The sequence below is a fragment of the Ostrea edulis genome, chromosome 4 (assembly GCF_947568905.1).
Source record: "Ostrea edulis chromosome 4, xbOstEdul1.1, whole genome shotgun sequence".
Classification (NCBI taxonomy): domain Eukaryota; kingdom Metazoa; phylum Mollusca; class Bivalvia; order Ostreida; family Ostreidae; genus Ostrea; species Ostrea edulis.
This window is the reverse complement of record NC_079167.1, coordinates 67,655,665-67,676,933: the sequence shown is the minus strand read 5'-3', so window position 1 is coordinate 67,676,933 and position 21,269 is coordinate 67,655,665. Positions and strand designations below refer to the sequence as shown.

General features: G+C 34.4%; 2 protein-coding genes across 2 annotated transcripts in view; one reads left to right on the top strand and one right to left on the bottom strand.

Annotated features, from left to right (window-relative positions):
* The window catches only part of LOC125669612 (axin-1-like), a 34,547-nt gene extending 27,868 nt beyond the window's left edge, over window positions 1-6,679 (bottom strand). The window contains exons 1-3 of the mRNA XM_048904265.2: window positions 5,420-6,679; window positions 4,023-4,146; window positions 558-766 (exon numbers count right to left, since the gene is read on the bottom strand). Of these exons, the coding sequence (XP_048760222.2) occupies window positions 558-766; window positions 4,023-4,146; window positions 5,420-5,619 (533 nt within the window). The 5' untranslated portion in view covers window positions 5,620-6,679. The remainder of the gene's footprint in view (window positions 1-557; window positions 767-4,022; window positions 4,147-5,419) is intronic.
* A 562-nt stretch (window positions 6,680-7,241) lies between these two features.
* LOC125671455 (TD and POZ domain-containing protein 3-like) lies at window positions 7,242-20,946 on the top strand. The gene is made up of 9 exons (XM_048907206.2): window positions 7,242-7,342; window positions 8,943-9,033; window positions 9,144-9,249; window positions 9,574-9,747; window positions 13,069-13,177; window positions 13,687-13,871; window positions 15,603-15,720; window positions 17,101-17,223; window positions 19,202-20,946. The coding sequence occupies exons 2-9, from the start codon at window positions 8,948-8,950 to the stop codon at window positions 19,348-19,350; spliced, it is 1,050 nt and encodes a 349-aa protein (XP_048763163.1). The 5' UTR covers window positions 7,242-7,342; window positions 8,943-8,947; the 3' UTR covers window positions 19,351-20,946.
* The last annotated feature ends 323 nt before the right edge of the window (window positions 20,947-21,269 follow it).

The window sequence follows — 21,269 nt, the reverse complement described above, 5'->3', positions numbered from 1 at the left end:
AGTAGTGTTAGTGAAGTTTAAATGTTCTCAGTCGTGTTAGTGAAGTTTAAATGTTCTCAGTAGTGTTAGTGAAGTTTATAATGTTCTCAGTCATGTTAGTGAAGTTTAAATGTTCTCAGTAGTGTTAGTGAAGTTTAAAATGTTCTCAGTAGTGTTAGTGAAGTTTAAACTGTTTGAAAAGTTCATGAGTGCTGCATGTCGCACATCACATGACATCAGATAGAAATATATTATAATAGGCCAATATATAATAGGCCAATAGAGTGGATCATGTGACATAAAAACCAATACATGTACTAGTTTTGAAAAAGGCATCACTTTAAAGTTTTAATCATAAAGTATAAAAGTTCTAGGTCTAACCTAGCTGATCGACTGGGGGTAAAATTTAAGCCCTTGTCATCCCTTGTTCTTTAGGGAGAGGGCTAGAATAGACTGTTCCTGCTGCCCAATCCCATGCATCTCATGAATGAAATACTGTTTAAATAAATCCCCTGCTCTTCAAATGATTGTTTTGTTGGTTTTCATTGATTGTCGTCAGGAGGAGCTAAACATCAGACTTACCAGTATGAGGTCTGAGTAAAACTTTGGAGACTGGTTGGTTGTTATATGTCCCTCTCTCCATGACAATGATCTCAGTGATGGCTTCCCTATGATCCACACAGCTTGCCGAGTCTGCCGTACACATCTTGTGAATGTCCTCTACAGCGGAATCTTTACCTATAGCCATGTCAACTGTCTGTGTTTCACTTTCTACATGTCCATAGACCTATATAAACAAGCACTGTTGTGACTATGATTTCTAGTTTATTTTACATCATGAATAGTTTGCTAAAGAACTGCAGCTCAGTTAGTCTGAATGTCTCAGTCGTCGGCATCCATGTTTCAGACTAGAGAGCTATTGTTTTTACAATGAAAACTAACATTGACCTTTTATTGTGACATCTGCAAAGGATTGCGACACTTAAAGGTCATAGGAGACGGTTTTTAACAATACGTTTTCTCTCCATAATTATCAACTTTGTTTCATAGACTCCTCATAAAAATACTTTTTTAAGATTAAAAACAATATTAACTCGAAGAAATTGAAGTGCAAAGGTAGTCGGAATAGAAAATTGTTACCCGATTATCATTCCTGATTTCCTGAATTTGTGACGTCATAAGAGACCACACTCAGATTTGCGAATCAAAACAAAGGCACATCCATAGACGATTTATTCGCAACTTGGGGAGTTTTTGAATGGGGAACCATAGTTTGTTATACAAGGATATCACTTTGAACTCATAATTAATGCAAATGCCAGCCACATCTACGATTTTTCATTGGAGGACGAACAAGAAGATCGATCAAGATCCTATTTATTTCGAATCGGTTGAAACAATACTGACTGGTTAATGATAAATGTATGATAATTTCAGAGTACATTCTCTGATGACAATAAGAGAAATATAGATAGTTATTCTTGCGCTTTCTAACCCCATGCAGACACAGCGACGCATCATCTTTTTTTTCCAGGGGGGGTGGGGGGGTGAAGGTTGACTGACAAAAAAGGTGGGCACCCTCTCATCCCCCTTTGGTTTTATGTGCCCAAGTTCCACCCTGACTCGGATATATTTTATAGCCAGATCGAAATTTCCTTTACACACATCGTGAGCGCCGTTTCTTGAATTTATTTTCATAGGAGTTTTATACAAGTATCGTGTACAGCTATTTAGTTTAACAGGTGAATCTAATAAATATAAATGGCTTCAACATTCTTTTACAATAAAATTTGCGACATTAGGGCCTATATGAAGAATAACTTACCATCACATTAGCCGCTATAAGGGCTCTTTCTTGCGTATAATGGTTGGAACTGGAAGCCAGAGGAAGAACGATTTCTTCGTCTGGACCAGTTATTGAAGGAACTGTCGAAAAATCCGAATGTCCTGATTGTTTTTGTAGGCCATGCGTTATGGACGAGTCACACAGACAACTTTAGGTAGCCAAAGAATTTCTGGTGTGCAGTCCAGAAAAACTAATTCAAACAGAATAAAACTTTCTAAACAATTTTGGAATATGTTGAGTCATCGTGGGGTGTGGGACGATGATCGGTTCATAAGTTGTACATAGCCAGAAAATCTGCACAGTATGCAGGAACTCCCGTCGGAAACTGTATGTTTGGCTGTCATACATCGTCGGACACAGGATATCCGACGAAGGCAGTCAAATGGATACAAGAAAACGTAGAAAAAAGAATAATCTGCCTAATTTATCAATGGCTCACGTTCTCATTTATACAAAATAAATTTATCGAGCTTTAATTTTTACATGTTGATTCATTCAACCGACCGGTTGTTCAAAATCCTCGGCCTTTAACGTTATTTTTTGTTTAATTTTTTTTACCCTAATAAGGAAACCAACGTGCAAATTAGTGCTTCATTTAAAGAAAAAAAATCATCCCCCAACTCTTGCATGACCGTAAAAATTGGTTATTTCACCTGGTATAAAAACTTGTAATTTCAATATGCTCCACCATTTGCTTTGAACATTCTTTTTCAAACAGAAAAGGGGGGGGGGGGTGTCTGATAATGCAACTTTCAACATATAAAGTTAGACCTATTCACCTTCAATTTATTTACTTATGTATTCAGAGAGAAAAATTCTGATCAGAAAAGCTTCATATAACTATTTCAAAGTCAAATTTCATTTCTAAACAAATCAGATCATGTTTATACTAAATTATGAATATCTGTACTACAGTGTACATGTAGTCTACCGTCATTATATAGGCCTACAGTACAGTCAACGTTTTGCACGATTTTCTCGTCTTCGCCGTGCTTGCCGTTGGTTTGTAGCCTAGTCGAAAATAGTTAGAACTGCATCTGGTCGAAGACTTAATTTCATAAACCCATTAGTTTTTGCCAAAGTAGAATGAATACAATAACGAAACTGATCCTCATCAACCCCGTAATCGCGTAAAATGATTGTCAAACAACTTCAAGTTCTGTGTTCTCGGTGTAGATTTCACACCCAAGTCTTTCTGAACGTTGGATCATTTAGACAAAAGTATATAGAAATACCTGACTTGCTACATTACAGTTGAATGTAAGCACATTGAACATTTTGACGGCTAAAACCCACAGTTGTTAGTATAAACAAATACACATTTGCGTCAGGCTGGTCTCTTTTGACGTCATCAAGCAAGGGAGATAAGTCATCTTACTATTTTGATACTTCACACCATGGCAACATTTGACGGTCTGTAGCGCCTGTTACCTTACGATTTTTTCTTAATGACTTCTTTATATATGTTAAGCAATTAAAGAAGAACACATTTTCGTGCAAAACAAATTTTTTTTTGAAAATCGTCTCCTATGACCTTTAAAGGTTTTTTCTGCACACCTTAGACCCTATCTTCGCTAGTCAATGGTTATTGGTTCACTCTGCTCCCCCCCTCCCCCTATAAATACCCATATGAGTTTATGGGGAGCAGAGTAGACCAAATATAAATACCCATATGAGTTTATGGGGAGCAGAGTAGACCAAATATAAATACCCATATGAGTTTATGGGGAGCAGAGTAGACCAAATATAAATACCCATATGAGTTTATGGGGAGCAGAGTAGACCAAATATAAATACCCATATGAGTTTATGGGGAGCAGAGTAGACCAAATATAAATACCCATATGAGTTTATGGGGAGCAGAGTAGACCAAATATAAATACCCATATGAGTTTATGGGGAGCAGAGTAGACCAAATATAAATACCCATATGAGTTTATGGGGAGCAGAGTAGACCAAATATAAATACCCATATGAGTTTATGGGGAGCAGAGTAGACCAAAAAACCTTGACTAGAGAAGATGCCTAGACCTTTAAAACTGTAAAAAAAAAAACAAAAAAAAAAACACAAAAAAACCCAAAAGAATTACCACTTAAAACATATTTTTTTAATTTAAACACACTAAAGATGCACAATCCCATTGAATTTGGTATCTTCAAATGTTTATGCTGGCTCTTCCTACCTATAAATACTTACCAAAGCAATATAATGTTTCAATACTGATCGCCTCTGGAGTTCATGGAACATTTTTTTTCCTGATTTCTTCGTGCGACATAAACACAGCACACCACTAGTGGCCAGGTCCAGTCTGTGCTGGAATCTGAAATCGTATCATGCTGTATATGAAAGGTGAAGATAAAGAACAGCAATCAATCTCAAAACTCTATATAAAGTAATAGAAAATAAAGAGCTGGGCAAACACGGACCCCTGGACAGTCCAGAGGTGGGATCAGATGCCTAGAAGTAAGCATCCCCTGTCGACCGTTCACATTCCCGTGAACCCTATGTCTTGATCCGGCAAATAAAATAATCCGTAGTCAAAATCAGTGTGCCAAGAACGCGGCCTAACAATCAGTATGAAACACGTCAGACAGCATTTGACCCAATGATAGGTTGTATTGGCAAACTAGATCATTATAACGACCATAGAATTTGTAAAATGCTGACTTTAAACAAGACTGTTGAAACTCCTGCACCATCAACTTGTTTATCTGTCAGTTTAGCCTGCCTTGATCTAAAAACTTATCATATGCAAAACAAGTTCTTTTGTATCAAATCAGTTGAGAGATGGAATATTGCTACATAAATGTGGGAAGTTGACGATGGAGAATCTAAAATCATCCCGGTTGACATAAAGTTGAGTTGTTAGTTTGCCGTTAATATCCAATATGTAGGTATGCTGTCCTCATGATTAAACTGAGTTAACTAAAAGATACTGCACATATCCTTATTTTTGCTGCAGCAGCTTAATTTTTGCTATTTTCACTATTGGCCAAAACCAAGTTATTGACATTGTAGTGTATATAAACTAGCCACAACATTTACATAAAACAGACACAAGAAACTAAGAATAACCAATGTAAAGCTGCAGTATACTGTACCCTTATAGAAAACGCGACAAGTCTACAGTCTGTAATTTCTCTTCTCTCTCTTATTTTTTTGAAAACATAACAAATGTAAATGGATAATATTCTGCAAATTAATGCAGGTTCAAAATGCTCCATTTTTCTTTTGGATATTCATATTTCATGCAGCAATTCTCATCAGATAATTTTAAACAAAACATATTTCTACTCTACTCTCCCAACGCGTGTCACAATTTATCATGAAACACTGGGAATCCTCTGGTTACAAGAGCAATGCTCATGCTGTAAAAATTAATCTGTTCAATATTCAGTAATACATTAGTAATCAAAGAAAGGATTAATATTCAAATAAACCTTTCTTTGCTCTAAAAATGGCTCTGACAGTGGCACATTATATAAAAAACAGAACTTGACTTTAAAAAAAGCATTTTATAGACTTGTTTTGTTGAATGACTACATGATTAATCCAGAGAAATTAATTTCCTCAAACTTGGAAAATGGAGGAACCTGAATCCATGTTTAAGTGTTGGGTCCCTGAGGTGTGGGTAGTATTTACTGAGTAGTGTTTCTACAGACACCCTGTCAGGGTCATCGCTGTTGATGGGAGTGTCATACGGCTTGTCAATCACGATGTAGTCTGGACACAGGTGTAGGATCTCCGGGATGTTCAGAACAGGACTGTCCATTAGTCTGAAAGCATCTGTCATAATTCAATAAAAAGAATTGAGAAAAAAATCACAAATTCTATTAAATTTATTTTAATTGTAGTGGTCAGCCGGGTTCGATTGCCAGTGGCCAGTTAGCTCAGTTGGTAGAGCACCTGACTAGAGATTCAGGGGGCCCGGGTTCGAATCCCGGTCTGGTCTGTTGCATTTTCTCCCTTCCTGTTACACAATAAATCTATTTTAATTTGAATTTTAACTTATGAGTTACTTTTGTTTGTTCTTTTACATTGCATAAATGCTCCCAGTGAGCACATGTCATAGATAAACATTTATATTAATTATATCAGAGTGCAACAATTACCAGTACTTAACATGCAATTATAATCAAACAATTACTCATTGTTAAACAATTGTACTGGGTTATGCCCCTTCAGTATCATCCATGTTAATATTAGTTCTACATCAGCAATCATACGAAATGATAACAAGGGTCTAACTCTAGTTCTACTCCGACATCATCAGCGGTATTAAGACCAACCCTGGACTAATGAAAATTCCTCTGGTTACCACTTGGGATGGGTGGAATAAATGCAATCTATTAAAATAAGATCTTCTCTAACTGTTACACTGCTGGAGAAGTGTAAGGGTTAGAGAAAATCTTATTTTAATTAGATTGTGATAAATGTTACCATGTTGAGTACAACTCTTTATAGGGTCTGCATCAGGAATTGGGTAATGAACGCCTACATGGACTCGGTTACTGCAGCGAGCTTTAATACTAAACTCTAGAACAAGTACAAGAGCTTCGTGTTCAATATTAAAGGAGACGTTCAGCGGCCTTTGAGATATATAGTATCCTCAACATATATCTACAGATCATCAACCTATCTCTGATCATAGGGGTCAGTAATTTTATCAATAAAGTAGAAATATAGGAAAAATGGGCTTCGTGACAGGATGGCAAAGTGTTTTCCCGATTAAAAATAACACATTGAAGCTCATTGGTAATATCTATGCTTATTTCTCATATATTTCTACTTTATTGATAAAATTGCTGACTCCTGTGCTCTGAGACTGATGACCAAACCCAGTATATAATGCACTAAAAATACAAAACAACATAAGACTTTGGATCTTATGTTTACATTCCATCTATCCATTGTAAACCTCTCACCTAATGGTGTGTATAAGTTTTCCTTCTTCTAATACAAGTACATTCAGATACTGAAATAGTGGAACATGCTCTCATTCTCTATATATAGTATAGTACGTTCCAGTGGAAACCTTCATTGAAGGGCTATAAGGATTTGCTGGTTAAGCTGTCAGCAGACCAAAGATCCCTAATTTAACACAATCTCAAGATCGCTAGACCCTTTTTATTTTGACTTTTTACTGTAAATACAGGCTTTTACCTGCCCAGGGCTTTGATAATATATGTGATAATAAATTGTTTGCTATTTACCTTTATTGTTTTGTGACCTACTTTTACCCTGATCAAGACAAATTAACTCGAACAGGAATATGAAGGAAAAGGTTTTTTTCCCTCTCTTATGATACTGTACATTCCACATGGTTTTTCCTGATATAGGCCTACTAAATTATTACACAAAATGTATTTTCTCTCTCAATATTATAACTAATGTAACGTGTTGATAACGATGGCCGAATAATTTTATGAACGACTGAACGTGTTTGCACTATTTACAAACAAAAAAGCTGCCAAGCTGTCATCGCTGTACCACATATCAATTTCTGGGTTTATTGAGTAAGTAACTGTTGTGTTATCAATAACTTGGATACCCCTGTGTACGCCCATACAGCAACAAACGTGTAATAATTAACATTTCGGAGTTAAGTTGTCAAATATTGTTTTAACGCCTGTTTTTCTACCTGCTGAAATTATCTTATCTAGCCTAAATAGAAACCATTATAATCAGTGATATCATGTGCATCGGGGTGGATTGAAGGATATATTATACCATTAAATTAATATGGCACTTGCATATTTTAGCTTGTTTTTTTTTCCTGCATCTTTTCACATGTTTTTGCCCCAGGACTGCAGTTTGTTGAAGTATTGTAATATTAAACTGAGTTTAACATAGTAACCAGGAGTAGACAAAACTATAAAAGAATTATGACATGCTAAAAGTTTATGAGAATGGCATTTCTTTAAAAGATAAAGAATGAAAAATAGCTTATGAACTTTTGAATTGGAAATCCAGAGAGAGGCAGTATGTTCCATAGGGTTGATAGGACACATTGAATCATCTTTCTCCATACAGCTCAGTAAAAGCATGTGGATTTAGAAGGGATTACAAATCCACAGATCGAAGTGTTCGCTGAGGATGGTAGACTTGAACCTGTTCCTGGGTGTATGCTTGAGCTAATCCATGTAGAGCCTTGAAAGTATACAACTGGATTATATATTTTGTTTGATATGTCACAGGTAACCGATTAGTGATATGAGATTGGTGTAATATGCTCATATTTCTGTGAATGTCTCACTAAATGGGCAGCAATCTTTTGAAGTTTGTGTAACTTCTACATGGATGCTAAAGTAACACCATAAAGAAGTGCATTTCCATAATCAAGACGGGATGTAATCAGTGAACTAACAAACAAGTGTTCTGCATGCATCCTCTGTTATCAGGGATTTAAATCTTCTGATACTACGAAGTTGGAAATAACATGATTTAGTCAATGCACTTATTCGACACTCCATACTAAATGTACTGTGGAAAAACATCCCCAAGATTTTTGACACATGAAGCACTATTGATGACAGATCCACCGAAAGCCAGTTGATATCCTGAGAATTCACTAGCTTTACATTTTGGAGTAAAGATAATAAGTTCTGTCTTTCCCTGATTTAGCTTGAGTACGTTGTTTCACATCCAGTTGTCAATATCAGAAAGACACCATTCAAGTCTGTCTGCAATGCTGTTCCAGCTGCTGATCAGATTTACAATTAAGTATAACTGAGTGTCATCCATGTAAAAATGATAACACGTTATGCCTCCGGAATTTCTCCTTTTGGTTTGTGGTTTGGAGAACATGCAATATAGATGATGTCCTAATACAGAACCCTGCGTAACACCAAAGTGGAGTAGGAACTCTATGGATAATGTAGATCCAACAGAAATTTTTTCACTTAGATTAGTTTTAAATTATTGAATTTCTGTCCATTATGGCATGCTTTGTGTCAGTCTGGCAATACTTTGTCCCTTGGGGCCTCGCATAGATTTACATCTTGTGTGGATCTAGTGAAGTAACGAAGACATGGTTAGATTATTCTACACTACAGGACTCGTATAACTGATGACGTAACTCTCCATCCCAGTCAATGGTTACATTCTGTTTTTCAGACAGCATGGCAGAGTACAGTGAGGATTTCAACAAAGTTCGACAGTTTGTTGCAAAAGTTACCAAATTTTCCTCACAATACAACAGCTCCAGGTAAATTCCAAATTCATTTACTCTGCAGGTCCTACACTGGTAATGTGATCAATTGATTGAGTTTTTATTATTTTATAAAATCATGTATATTGGATTAATTATAAAAACAGCTGGTCGGCCAATACAGTTATCGGTCCTCCCAGAGTTTACCCACAATATGGGGATCTACATGGAGCATGGGCAAGCTCTGATATTAATGCCAACCAGTTTATTGAGGTTAGTCCATGATCAAAAGGTGAAATGTACTAACAACAACTGCTGTAATCTATTTCTTGTCAATTCATCTGACCAATTGTACTTGCTGTGAAATCACTAATTTTCATAGGGATTTAATTTTCATGTTATCAATATACCCACGAGTTTTAATAAATTATTCAAAGTCATAGAATCAAAACTACCATGAAAACCATTAACATTTCAACTATGAAAGAGTGAACCTGATATTTTTCTAATTTGAACTGATAGAAGTTCTGGTAAGCGATGTTACTGTGTTATGTATTTGTCATGTCTGTACATTGACCTATTGTGATGGATTTTCAGGTTAAATATAATGATAAAGTCTATGTAAATGAAATCAACATTTACGAGACTTACCATGCAGGGGGCACTAGAAGTGTCAAGGTGAGGGATCCTTCAGGAAAGTGGGAGACGATATACCAGACCAAAAAACTAGAGTGTATCAAGAAAAGCAGGATCTTCACACCATCAATTCAGGTAACCCCGCCCCCAACAACCCCCCCACTGTTAATGTCCGTGTGTTCACATTCATAGAAATCTCTCTGAAACCTTCAAAAGGCTTCTATGTTATGATACCGTGTCCCGTGTGAAAACTTATCGAGAAAGCTTTAAGGGGACTGATTCACGATTTTCCTCCAACTTTTGTTTTTCACTTTAAATGATCAAAATCTACAGTCTATTATGTTTAGAAGGTTTCACAAAAAAAAAAAATTAGGTTATTCATCATGATGAAAGCTCATTATAGAAAGTTCCATCATTTGTTTTGAAAACAAAGATTGGGGTCTGTTATTGTTTACAGGGTTTTCAAAATAAATGGATATTGATCTAAGTTTATTACATTTATATCACATCTCAAATATACTTTAGGTAAAATGTGTCATTTAAAAGTTAAAATTTGTGATTGTACAAAATGAAGATGCTTTAAATTACAAAATTAACGTTTCACTGGTTTGTTTGTTTGTTTACCTAAAAAGACTCGAGTCTTTGTTTACGTAACACAGAACCAAAGCTAAAATATTCTTTAAAGAAGAAATAAAGAAAACTATATGTTTTTTATTATTTTTTAAAAGATGACAGTAAATATCAGAGACTAATTAAGAAAAGTTATCATGGTATTTCTCAATGGTGTGCAAATTTAGTTAAAATACTAATTTTTTTCTTAGCTTTGGATAAATGGATATTTTCTCTCACTTAAGGCCAATTCAACTTAATTAGTAGATTATCATCCAGGGTCACAAAAAAATATGGGGTGGGTGGGAGGATTTTATTTTGTAATTCTTACTTCCTGAGAAAAAAAAATTAATGACAAAAGGCATCACACAAAGTGTTAATCAAGTTAACATTCAAAGAATCCTTGGTAGAAGATATAAAACCAACATTCTGTGACTTTAATCATTCACTCATATCACTGGGAAGCAAGTTTGTTTGAAATTGTAATTTTTGCGAAAATAAAAAAAATTGGGGCGGGCCCTTTTTTGAGGGGCGAGCGGGGATGATAATCTATCAATTAATTTTAATTGGCTTAAGTGTACTGTACAGATCAATACATATATATATGTTATAGAAATGAAGTTATCTTAGATGAGACTTTTTAAGTAGTATATACATGTATATACCAAAATATTCTCAAGAAAAGCAAGGATATTCAAAATACCCTTTTCTTTTAGTCATTATATTATATTTATACAGCAAGATGTACTTAGAAACAGCAGAGTGTTTGTTTTGCGATATCCTACCTAAACCTCTATTATGAAATCCAGATTCATTTCTTACAATTGAAAAAAGATGGAACATCAAAAGTGTTTCATAACTCTAACTCTCTCTCTCTCTCTCTCTCTCTCTCTCTCTCTCTCTCTCTCTCTCTCTCTCTCTCTCATACTCTCTCTCACACACTCTCTCTCATATCTGATATATGTAATGTTCTTTTTTAAAATTTATTTGGCATGTGTTTACAGAATGTGTACAAAATATAGAAAAATAAAAAATCTCTAAACAAATAGGAGGTTCCAATCTTGTGCTTGTAGAAGTGCGTGAAAAATAGCAAATTTTTGTCAGAATACCAGAAATGATAGAAAAATATCATTTATATGATGTCATAATTCTAAATCTAGGTAATTGTAATCAAATTGAAAAATGAAATTAAGTTGGATTGGGTATTTTAAACAATTAAGGCACATTAATTTTGAAGCAGAAAGCATGATTGTCAATATCGGGGGTTAGGTAGGGCCTAATCATAATTCTTTGATATCGTACATATCAAGATACCTCACAATGATGTGAAATTTATTTACATTGTACATATTATTACCAATTATTCGCAAAATGAAATTCGTCTATGAACTCTTACAATCCCTACATGTATATGCATTATCTTGTTATGTTATCTACTGTAATCCCTGTGACCCTGACCTTTTCCAAATGACTTGTCAAGGTCATGAAACATGGTCTGGTAAATAGCAACTTATGTGAAATAATTCTATATTACACGTATATTACGAAGATACATGATGAACTATTTACAGAATGTTTGTTGAAAAATAATAAAAAATAAAAAAAAAACTTTTGTGAAATACGTTATTCCTTTACATTCCTATATTTATTGAGTTGGCAAATTATGGGTAAATGAATCATGATCCATGGCTGCATGGATAGGAGAGTACAGCAACCTGCACTTTTTATATTTAAGCTGAAATCATGAATATACCATGATCTTGATTAGGCCCGAGGATTGCCAGCCACCTCACGATACGATATGTTCATGTGATACAACATCAGTTTACCATCTCAAAATTTGATTCTACCTCCTTTTCCGGCATTTTTAAATGTTAACATTTGTTAGGTCGTAAGAAGATTTTTAAAGTAAGTTAATAAAAATCACATCGTACTGTATTGCGATATATACCTGACGATACGATACACGTATTGTGAGCCCTTGCGATCAATACGATCAATGCATCGCTGTATCGTTACACCTCTAATCTTGATGTAAGATAACATCCTTGTAAATGCATTTGAAATCAGAATACTAACTGCCAAAAAAAATAGTTTACAAGGAAATTAGCCTTCCAGTCACCTTCTCATTTCAAATTCTTTTTTGAAAAGCCAAATCTTTTTGCAAGATTTTATTCCTTAATGTTTGATAAAACTGAATAAGAAATGTAACTTAATTTTAATTAGTATTGTACACCATAATTTATGTATTGTTTGCCAAGTACCATTCCTGCAAATGTGATAAATTTTTATGAAAGCTGTTGCTTTCATTAATTTTGTATACAGGATTTAAACTATCACCTTTCATCTGTAACCATTAGGAATTAAAGATTTTATTTGATTACGATATAATTCCTACAATTTTAATAAAATTTGGATAAAAAGTGGAGCTTATATTTTGTACATATTTCCCTTCATTGATATTTTATACTTTGTTCTTCGAAGCATTAGGTTCCAGTGACCTCAACCTTTCATATGTAACCTTGACAGTTGATAGGAACCAAGAACTGTAACAAAGCATCATTTTGGATGGAAACTGTAGATTGAATTTCATAAACAAAAAACGTTCAGAATTTCCCTTTTAGTGACCTTGACTTTTCACCTTAGAAACCATTAGGAACCAAGATCTTTATACATGGTTTTATTCCGTCAAGTTTTATAAAAATCTGGTAAAAGGTTTGGCTTAAGTCTTGTACACAAGGCTGACAAAGCAAAAACACAAAGGAATGGATGTGTTTACTCTGACATGAATGAATATTTCAACAAAAATCATTACATTTTTAAATAAATTATTTTTTTTTCTTACAGAAACCAAACTATCAAGTAAATGAACTGAGAATTGAAGTGGACTGCACGAAGGCTGGGACCTGGGTAGAAATTGATGCAGTGGAATTAGTTGGGACAAGATTCAATTTTGGTACAGTAGCTATACTAGGGAGGATATTGCTTCATGATATTACTTGTATTTAGGTACAGTATGTGAAAATTACAGAGGGAGAAAACAGTCATAGAACTTTTTCATAACAAATATTTTCAGAATTTTGCTAAACTGAATTATCCTCCTTAATTAAGGAGAAGTAAATCATTGTCATGATGGCTGATGTAAATATCAGTCTTATATTCTCTGTCTTTTTTAATGTTTTTGCCTAGCTGGGTTAACTCATTGGATTAATATATAAACTGGTGATCAGTAAACCATGCATTCTCAAAGGGGAGATAATACTAAAACTGCAATTTTTCACTAAATGAGGTAGATTAAACAAAAATTAGATTTTAAATTATCATTGAACATATCTTTCAATTTTCTTTTTTTGATGTAATATCCCTTCTTAATGACATAATCCTCTGTCTATGTGTTAGGTCTTGTTTCAGGCATGTCGCAACTTTTATGTTTCTGAATTTACATAAAAATGTATATCATTAAAGAGGTTCCTCAGATGCCTGCACAGTTGTCTGGTGACATGGGCCAGCTGGTCAACAGTGACCTGTTCAGTGATGTTCAGTTCTCGGTGGACGGTAGAATTTTCCATGGCCATAAGGCTATTCTGGTTGTTCGTTCCAACTTCTTTCAAGCCATGTTCTGTGACCAAATGAGAGAAAGTACTACGAGTGTATGTATATATAATGGTTTTAATTCAAAACTGTCACCAAAAGTATAAAAGAAACTTGGGAAGTTCTTGAAAATAAGACATTTTAAAATGGTTTCTTTGATTTACTAAAAAGATGATAAGACCTATATATATGGTGAGTGCCTGAGTGACCCCCTAAAAAGACTATCTGAGTTTTTGGAAGTCAAAGTTACTTTCATGAAGTGTATGTGTGCATGACTATAAAATGTATGCCATTTATAGAATAATGCTTGGGATTTTAAGATATTTATGGAATAAAAGTAATTTTTACTCATTTCATACGATATAGATTACAGGTATAAGATGGAGCAGTTTACGCATTATAACCCACAATTAAAGCAGTTTATGAAAAAGAGCATAAACTGTCTTAACTTACTTTATATCATTATAAAATGAGTAGAAATTACTTTCATTCCCTATAATTTAATGTAGTAAAATCACATTTGATGTTGCAGAAAATATGAAATTTACCTTATAATTTAATGTAGAAAAATGGATTTGATGCAATTTGATAAACAATTATAAAGAAAATATAAATTGCAAATTTTTTCATAGTGCAGAGCAATATTGTCAAATGCAACAAAATGGAGACAAAATAATCAAATGTATTGTGATATCAGTCCTAGAATGTCATACGGCATCACTTAATGTATCCTAGAACGTCATACGGCATAACTTAATGTATTGTGATATCAGAACATCATATGACATCACTTAATGGCAACTTTGTTTATACGATATAAAATATGTTGATGAAGTCAAATGAACAAATCGGATTGGTTTTTATAATTGAAATTAGATAATGACATCATGAATATTTATATATACTGATTTTCAGCTCACCTGGGTTGAAAGCACTTGAGCTGAAAGCTCAAGTGAGCTATTCTGATCATCCATCTGTCCCACAAATCAGTTTTCCTGACTTTTTCTCTCTGTTCTTACAGATATTTATTTTCATATTTGGTACTTGGCTTTGCCATAACAAATTAAGATCAAGTTTGAATTTGCTTTTGGTTCATTGATTTTTCACTAAGTTATGACCCTTGGACTTAGAAAAATTGCATGAATTATCAGTTTTCCAAACCTTTTTTCGTTGTGCGTACAGATATTCATTTGATGATTTGTACAAGTGACAGTGGAGTCACATCTACACCAGCTTAAAGTTTATATTCAAGTTTCCTATTTCTGTAGATAAGAGTACTACACTTATTAAAACTTCTAGCATAGTAATACAACAATGTATAGGTAAATTATTCATGATCACCTACATGTACATTTCACAGTTCATTGACTTGGTTAAAGACCTAAACCTAATTATAAATTTGTCTTTTCCAGGTCTAGTTTATTTTTACCTAAATAGTAGTTGATTTCCAACCATTCCTATCCTCCTTAACCATAACCTATATATTGAACTTCAAATATTGTTGCAGTCCAGTGATTTTTGCAACTGGTAGGGGACTATGTATTGCCATGCAATACTCCCAGAATGCTTGTTTTATTGGGATTTTTGTTTTTATGACTGTCATTATCACATATGACCAAAAAAAAACAACCCACTAAATGATGAATATGCCTATGCATCTGGTCTGAAAGCCCAACATTTTGAAAAAGGTAGATGCTATACTCACATACAGAATCTGCTCTGTATTTTTTGTATTTGCCTATGCATGCACACATAGTAAATTATCAACTAATGGTGAATATTTTTTTCAGGAACCAATAGTATTAAAGGATGTTAGTGCTGATGCATTTGCTATCATTTTGCATTTCATTTACACCAATGAGATTGCTCAGAATTCTGATTGTCTTTTGTTGCTGGAAATTTGGAGAGGTATGTAGAAATCTTCCTTCTTTTAAAAAGAAAATGCATTTTTATCCTTGCCAGTAAAGTTAGTGGAGCTTCCTGAGAGATCTTTCTCTTTGCACCCCCCACCCCTTTTTATCTTGACCTTCCAAATGACCTTGACCTAAAATTGCTTGTTTTGCAATTGACTCATTTCAGATTAGTAGGTCAACTTTTTGATAATAAAATGACTGCAAAAATGACCATAGAGTTTGAAAGATAGGTAGAAAAGAAATGGAATTCAGATGTTTGAGAATATTTATTGATAATTTTTTAATAAAAAGACAAGAGGAGTGTACAAAAGGGGCCCCAAGCTTGTGGTTTTTGTCTCATTTAAAGATGACTGTAGTGAAGGTGAGTTATATATAGCTGCAGAACTGTAGCTCTCTGAAAAAATATTTTAACATAACAGAGAGCTACAGATCCACCCCATATAAAAACCGACGATTTACGGCGCACAAAAAGCTGCGTATGGTTGAGGCCTTATATCGTTGTATTCTGGAGTTGCTGTCTCATAACTTTAATATCAAAAAATTCTTAACATATTTTCCTACTGTACTTGTGTCCAAACATACCTTCAAATATTCATTAAAGCCCCATACGACCTGAAAACTCCCAGCTTTAAATGATTTCGTTTGTTGACGTAGCCATGTTAGGTAGCCGGTCAATTCGAACCCTGTTGCTGTTGGTATCTATTCATAAAATTTGTTAAATGTTATGTATTTGCTCTTCATTTATTATCAATACGAATAATTTATAGAAATTAAAAAATATAGTTTTTCTAAAGGTAATATAAGCTCTTGATTCATGAAAATGCTACAAAAGTCTTAACACTCGTGTGGCAGGGATGGAGACTGGACCAGACTAATGAAAGCCGCATTGCCGTGAGTTTAGCTATTTGGATAATTATTATTTAAAGGTACTGGGATGATATATTATTTAAAGTATTTAGCTAAAATATTTGTGGGGATATTAGTTCACATCTAGACGTTATTGTGCAAGTATAGAAATTAACCAGGATTCGAATTGACCGGCTACCTAACATGGCTATGTCAACAAACAAAATCATTTAAAGCTAGGAGTTTTCGGGTCGTATGGGGCTTTAATGAATATTTGAAGGTATGTTTGGACACAAGTATAGTAGGAAAATGTGTTAAGAATTTTTTTATATTAAATTTATGAGACAGCAACTCAAGAATACAACGATATAAGGCTTCAACCGTGTGCAGCTTTTTGTGTGCCGTAAATCGAAGGTTTTTATAAGGGATGGATCTGTAGCTCTCTGTTATGTCAAAATATTTTTTCAGAGAGCTACAGTTCTGCAGCTAAGTTATATAATGTTGGGTTACTCAATATTTTTCATTTTAGTTGCTGATCAGTTCTGCTTAGAAGGTTTGAAATCAATGACTTTCATCAGTCTGTGTTCCACCCTTAATGTGGAGAACGTCGTGGACATTTATGTGGAGGCTGCAACCAAACTCCCCGTCATAGGTAACCTAAAGTAGTAAATTTGTTATACCTCCCTGCAAACAAAGTTTGGGGGACATCCAATGAAAACTGTCTAACCCAACACCTTTGCAATCCGTCTCACTGGGTATTCCGACCATTATTTCATATTTTCATTGTTTTTTACACTGTTCATTCCAACCCACTTTGTATTCCGTGACAAAAAATTGTCTCCCAGTTCCCAGTGCATGTCAGATTAGACAGGTTTCGCTGTACTTAATGTCTCCCAGTGAATGTCGGATTAGACAGGTTTCACTGTACTTAATGTCTCCCAATGAATGTCGGATTAGACAGGTTTTACTCTACTTAATGTCTCCCAGTGAATGTCGGATTAGACAGGTTTCACTATACTTAATGTCTCCCAGTGAATGTCGGATTAGACAGGTTTCACTGTACTTAATGTCTCCCAGTGAATATCGGATTAGACAGGTTTCACTGTACTTAATGTCTCCCAGTGAATATCGGATTAGACAGGTTTCACTGTACTTAATGTCTCCCAGTGCATGTTGGATTAGACAGGTTTCACTGTACTTAATGTCTCCCAGTGCATGTTGGATTAGACAGTGTAGAGTCAAGTTAGTGACCAAAGAGCTGTTCTGTGTTACTCAGATTTCCCTTCCCTCCTTAACACCATGAAGTTCAATACTGATAAAAATCGAGACCAATGGAATTTAGTGTAGCCTGTAGCTTGTGTTCAGGTGAATCAAGAATAACGTTGATTAACTCTTTCTGGCTAACAGCTCAAAAATATGGATGAGCCGGTCGGGGTATTTTAAGTCTCGTTAGGACCGGTATAGTTGAAGGAAATCATATTATTGATGATGATTATACTGTTGAACTTTGGTATCTCAAACACCGTTATCTCGAATACCATGGACTTTTTGGAGTTGGAAGGCCCAACAACATTTTATTTATTTATTCTCGGAAATTTCTTAAGTTTTTTCTTGGCTTCATTGAGTTTGAGATAACAAGGTTTGACTGTCGGTATCTGAACAGTGGATAAGAATGATAAAGATTTTGGGGTGTCATGTAATTCAATAAAGCATAATGAATACAGTTTTTTTTCTCTTAAATTTTCATTTCACGAACTACATTTATGTAAGTTGTCTCCCCTCAACGTTGGAGAAGGGGCAGTTGTAATTTTTTGGTGTTTTTGTGTATGTAGTGTAAACATGTCTGGGATTTCGTAAGTAGCATGTGTAAATATGTATCCAGCTGATACATTACATTGATCTTTATAGTGTGTTTGGTTATTTGTAAATAAAGGACAAGAAGAATGGTAATGAATGGAGGACCTTTGATCTTGAATAAGAATGAAATATATGTACTGTAAAATCACTTATTTTCAAGGGCCAAAATTTTCAGTTGAGAAAATTAAGCATGTTGATGAGGATTTGGTGGGTTCCGAATCGTTAGTTTTTATTTCTCTTGCTCAGATAGGTATTTCTGTATTGTGAAAATTGCCTCCCCCCACACATTCCCCAATAATAATTTTACAGTAGAAGAGGTTGCTGATGAGGAGGACAGTTTCTAGCTGCAGTAATATACTATTCATTGAATGGATTCTTAACAGGGTATATGGACTGACATTCCCTGTCAAAGTTTATATTCTCCCAAGTCGTTAGGCAAGGGGTAATAAATACTTTGACAGGAAATGCGAGTCCATATACCCTGCCAAGAATCCATATAACAAATATGTCCTACTGCAGAGCGATGCCTATTTTACGAAGCAGTTAAGTAGTGTCACCTATCGTCACCATTTTGGATCCCATATATTCTTGGCAGGGTACATGGCCTCATATTTCCAGCTTGCCGTCCAATCAGATGCCTAGATTTTTCATTGCAGTAAGACATATGCTCATGCTTATTGATGATCGAAGATTCCGTCATTGATGTTAATCACTATGTCTGTAGATTTACACGAGTTTGTACCCGTTCACATTTTTCTGTAATTCTTTGCCAGAGGATTTGATGACAGCAGCTATGCAGTTCATGAGATCCAGAATGGACGAGATTGTACGCCAGCCAAACTTTACCTCTCTACCCAAAGATGTAATGGTGGAGATTATTCAACACATGACAGAGAAATTGTCCCTCTCAGACTCCAAGTAAAATGACCCGTCTCTGTTATGATAAAAGAAAGTACATGTATATTTTGAATATAGGTTTTTAGAAACATTTGATATACTGATACTCATTTTTGTGAGAGAGAAAATTTGCTATGTAATTTTGTATTTTTCACCAAAAATCTTTTTAGTCAATACAAGATGAAAAAGTGCTGAAATCTTGACATAGATTGACATAGTTTTGAAATGTTCTGTTGTTGATAGATTTTGTGTGCACTGACTGAATCACACAGGTATTTTCCGTGAACTACACACCTGTCAATAGTTATATACATACTGTGTACATGTAGGTGATGTTACTGTTATGATATAACATGTAGACGAGTATTTGTTACGATTTCTTTTTACATAGTGCTAAAATTTTATCCCGTTTCAGGACTAGGGTTCAGGGCTAAGGTTTAGGGTTTGATGACAGAGTTCAGGGACAAGACTAAGGGATAGAATTACGGGATTGTAAACATTTTTAACCCATGTCCCCCTGATAATAAAGCTCAAGGAAAACCTGACAATGTCATTTAATACAATCAATTGTTAATCACCATTTACAAAGATGTTGTGCATTATATCTTACTAAATTCATTTTATAAATTTGCATGCATTACTTCCATGATGGAGTTAATCACATGAACCCGGTAATACATGTACAGTACAGGTGCACTTGTACCGAGGATGCACTTATATAATCTCTGTAGTATGATGCCAATATAGTTGTTCTAAAGATCCCACTACAAATACAGGTCATATTTTCTACATATCAGGTAGTGTTATTATATATATATATATATATGATATCTTATAAATAAAAGAATTGTTTGTTTTTAAGTCAGAAAGCCCCCCCCCCCCCCCCCCCCCCCCCCCTCCCCTCCTCCAGGGCCCTTCCTTCTTTTATGACTTGCAAATTAGGCAGATCAGACCTAATGCAGTCAGTGCAATTTTGTATCTGTGATCTATTTTTCCATGTTATTTATTCGTATTGTTTTCTATAAACAAAGTATTCTTTTTATACTCTACATCAATGTTTTACCTGTATTTATATTTCTAAAATCAAAACCTTGTATGTATATGTATACTTTTAACATACCATGTAGTACTTAAGTGATCTTTTCTCCTCAAATCCCAGTTATCGATTCATTTGAATCAATAATCCTCGACTTGTGAAGATGCTCAAATCCTTGAAGTTGTTGATTTTCTTGAATTTGTTGATTTTCTTGAATTTGTTGATTTTCTTAAATTTGTTGATTTTCTTGAAGTTGTTGATTTTCTTGAATTTGTTGTTTTTCTTAAATTTGTTGATTGATTTTCTTGATATTGAGTGATTTTCTTAGAATTGATGATTATTTTTATGAAACACATATATCGTGTTACAGCATATTTTTTCAGCATTAACTTAAACTTGTCTTGACTTATTTACACATTTTAGTTTTAAAAATACTTGATTAATATTTTACTAATGTCACTATACATTGTGCATCATTTGTTGTTATATATGTACAATATATATAGATTTTGTATACTTTACACATTTCAAGCTTAACTTTCCCTAAATCACTCAGGTAATCTTTGAATAAAATCTGTGATACTCACGCAGCAAATTGGTTTTTTTTCCATATTCTAAACCTACACCAACAGGTGTCTTGAAAATGAAAGTTTAATGAATCTGATTATAGCCGTATAAGGAAAGGAGAAAATGTAATGGACACCAAGTCCTATACTGACTAAGCTTGGTCACCAATCACCAGCCAAATGAAATCAGTTCAACGAAAACATTCCTTCCCCTCTGAATGTCTTAGACCACTGGTGACAACCAAGGTTTCCCATAACAGGAATTTTCACCTGTTTGTTCCAGTGGCAAGTTGTGACATAGGAATGGAGGCAATGCAATGAACCAGAACAGGATTCCTAAAT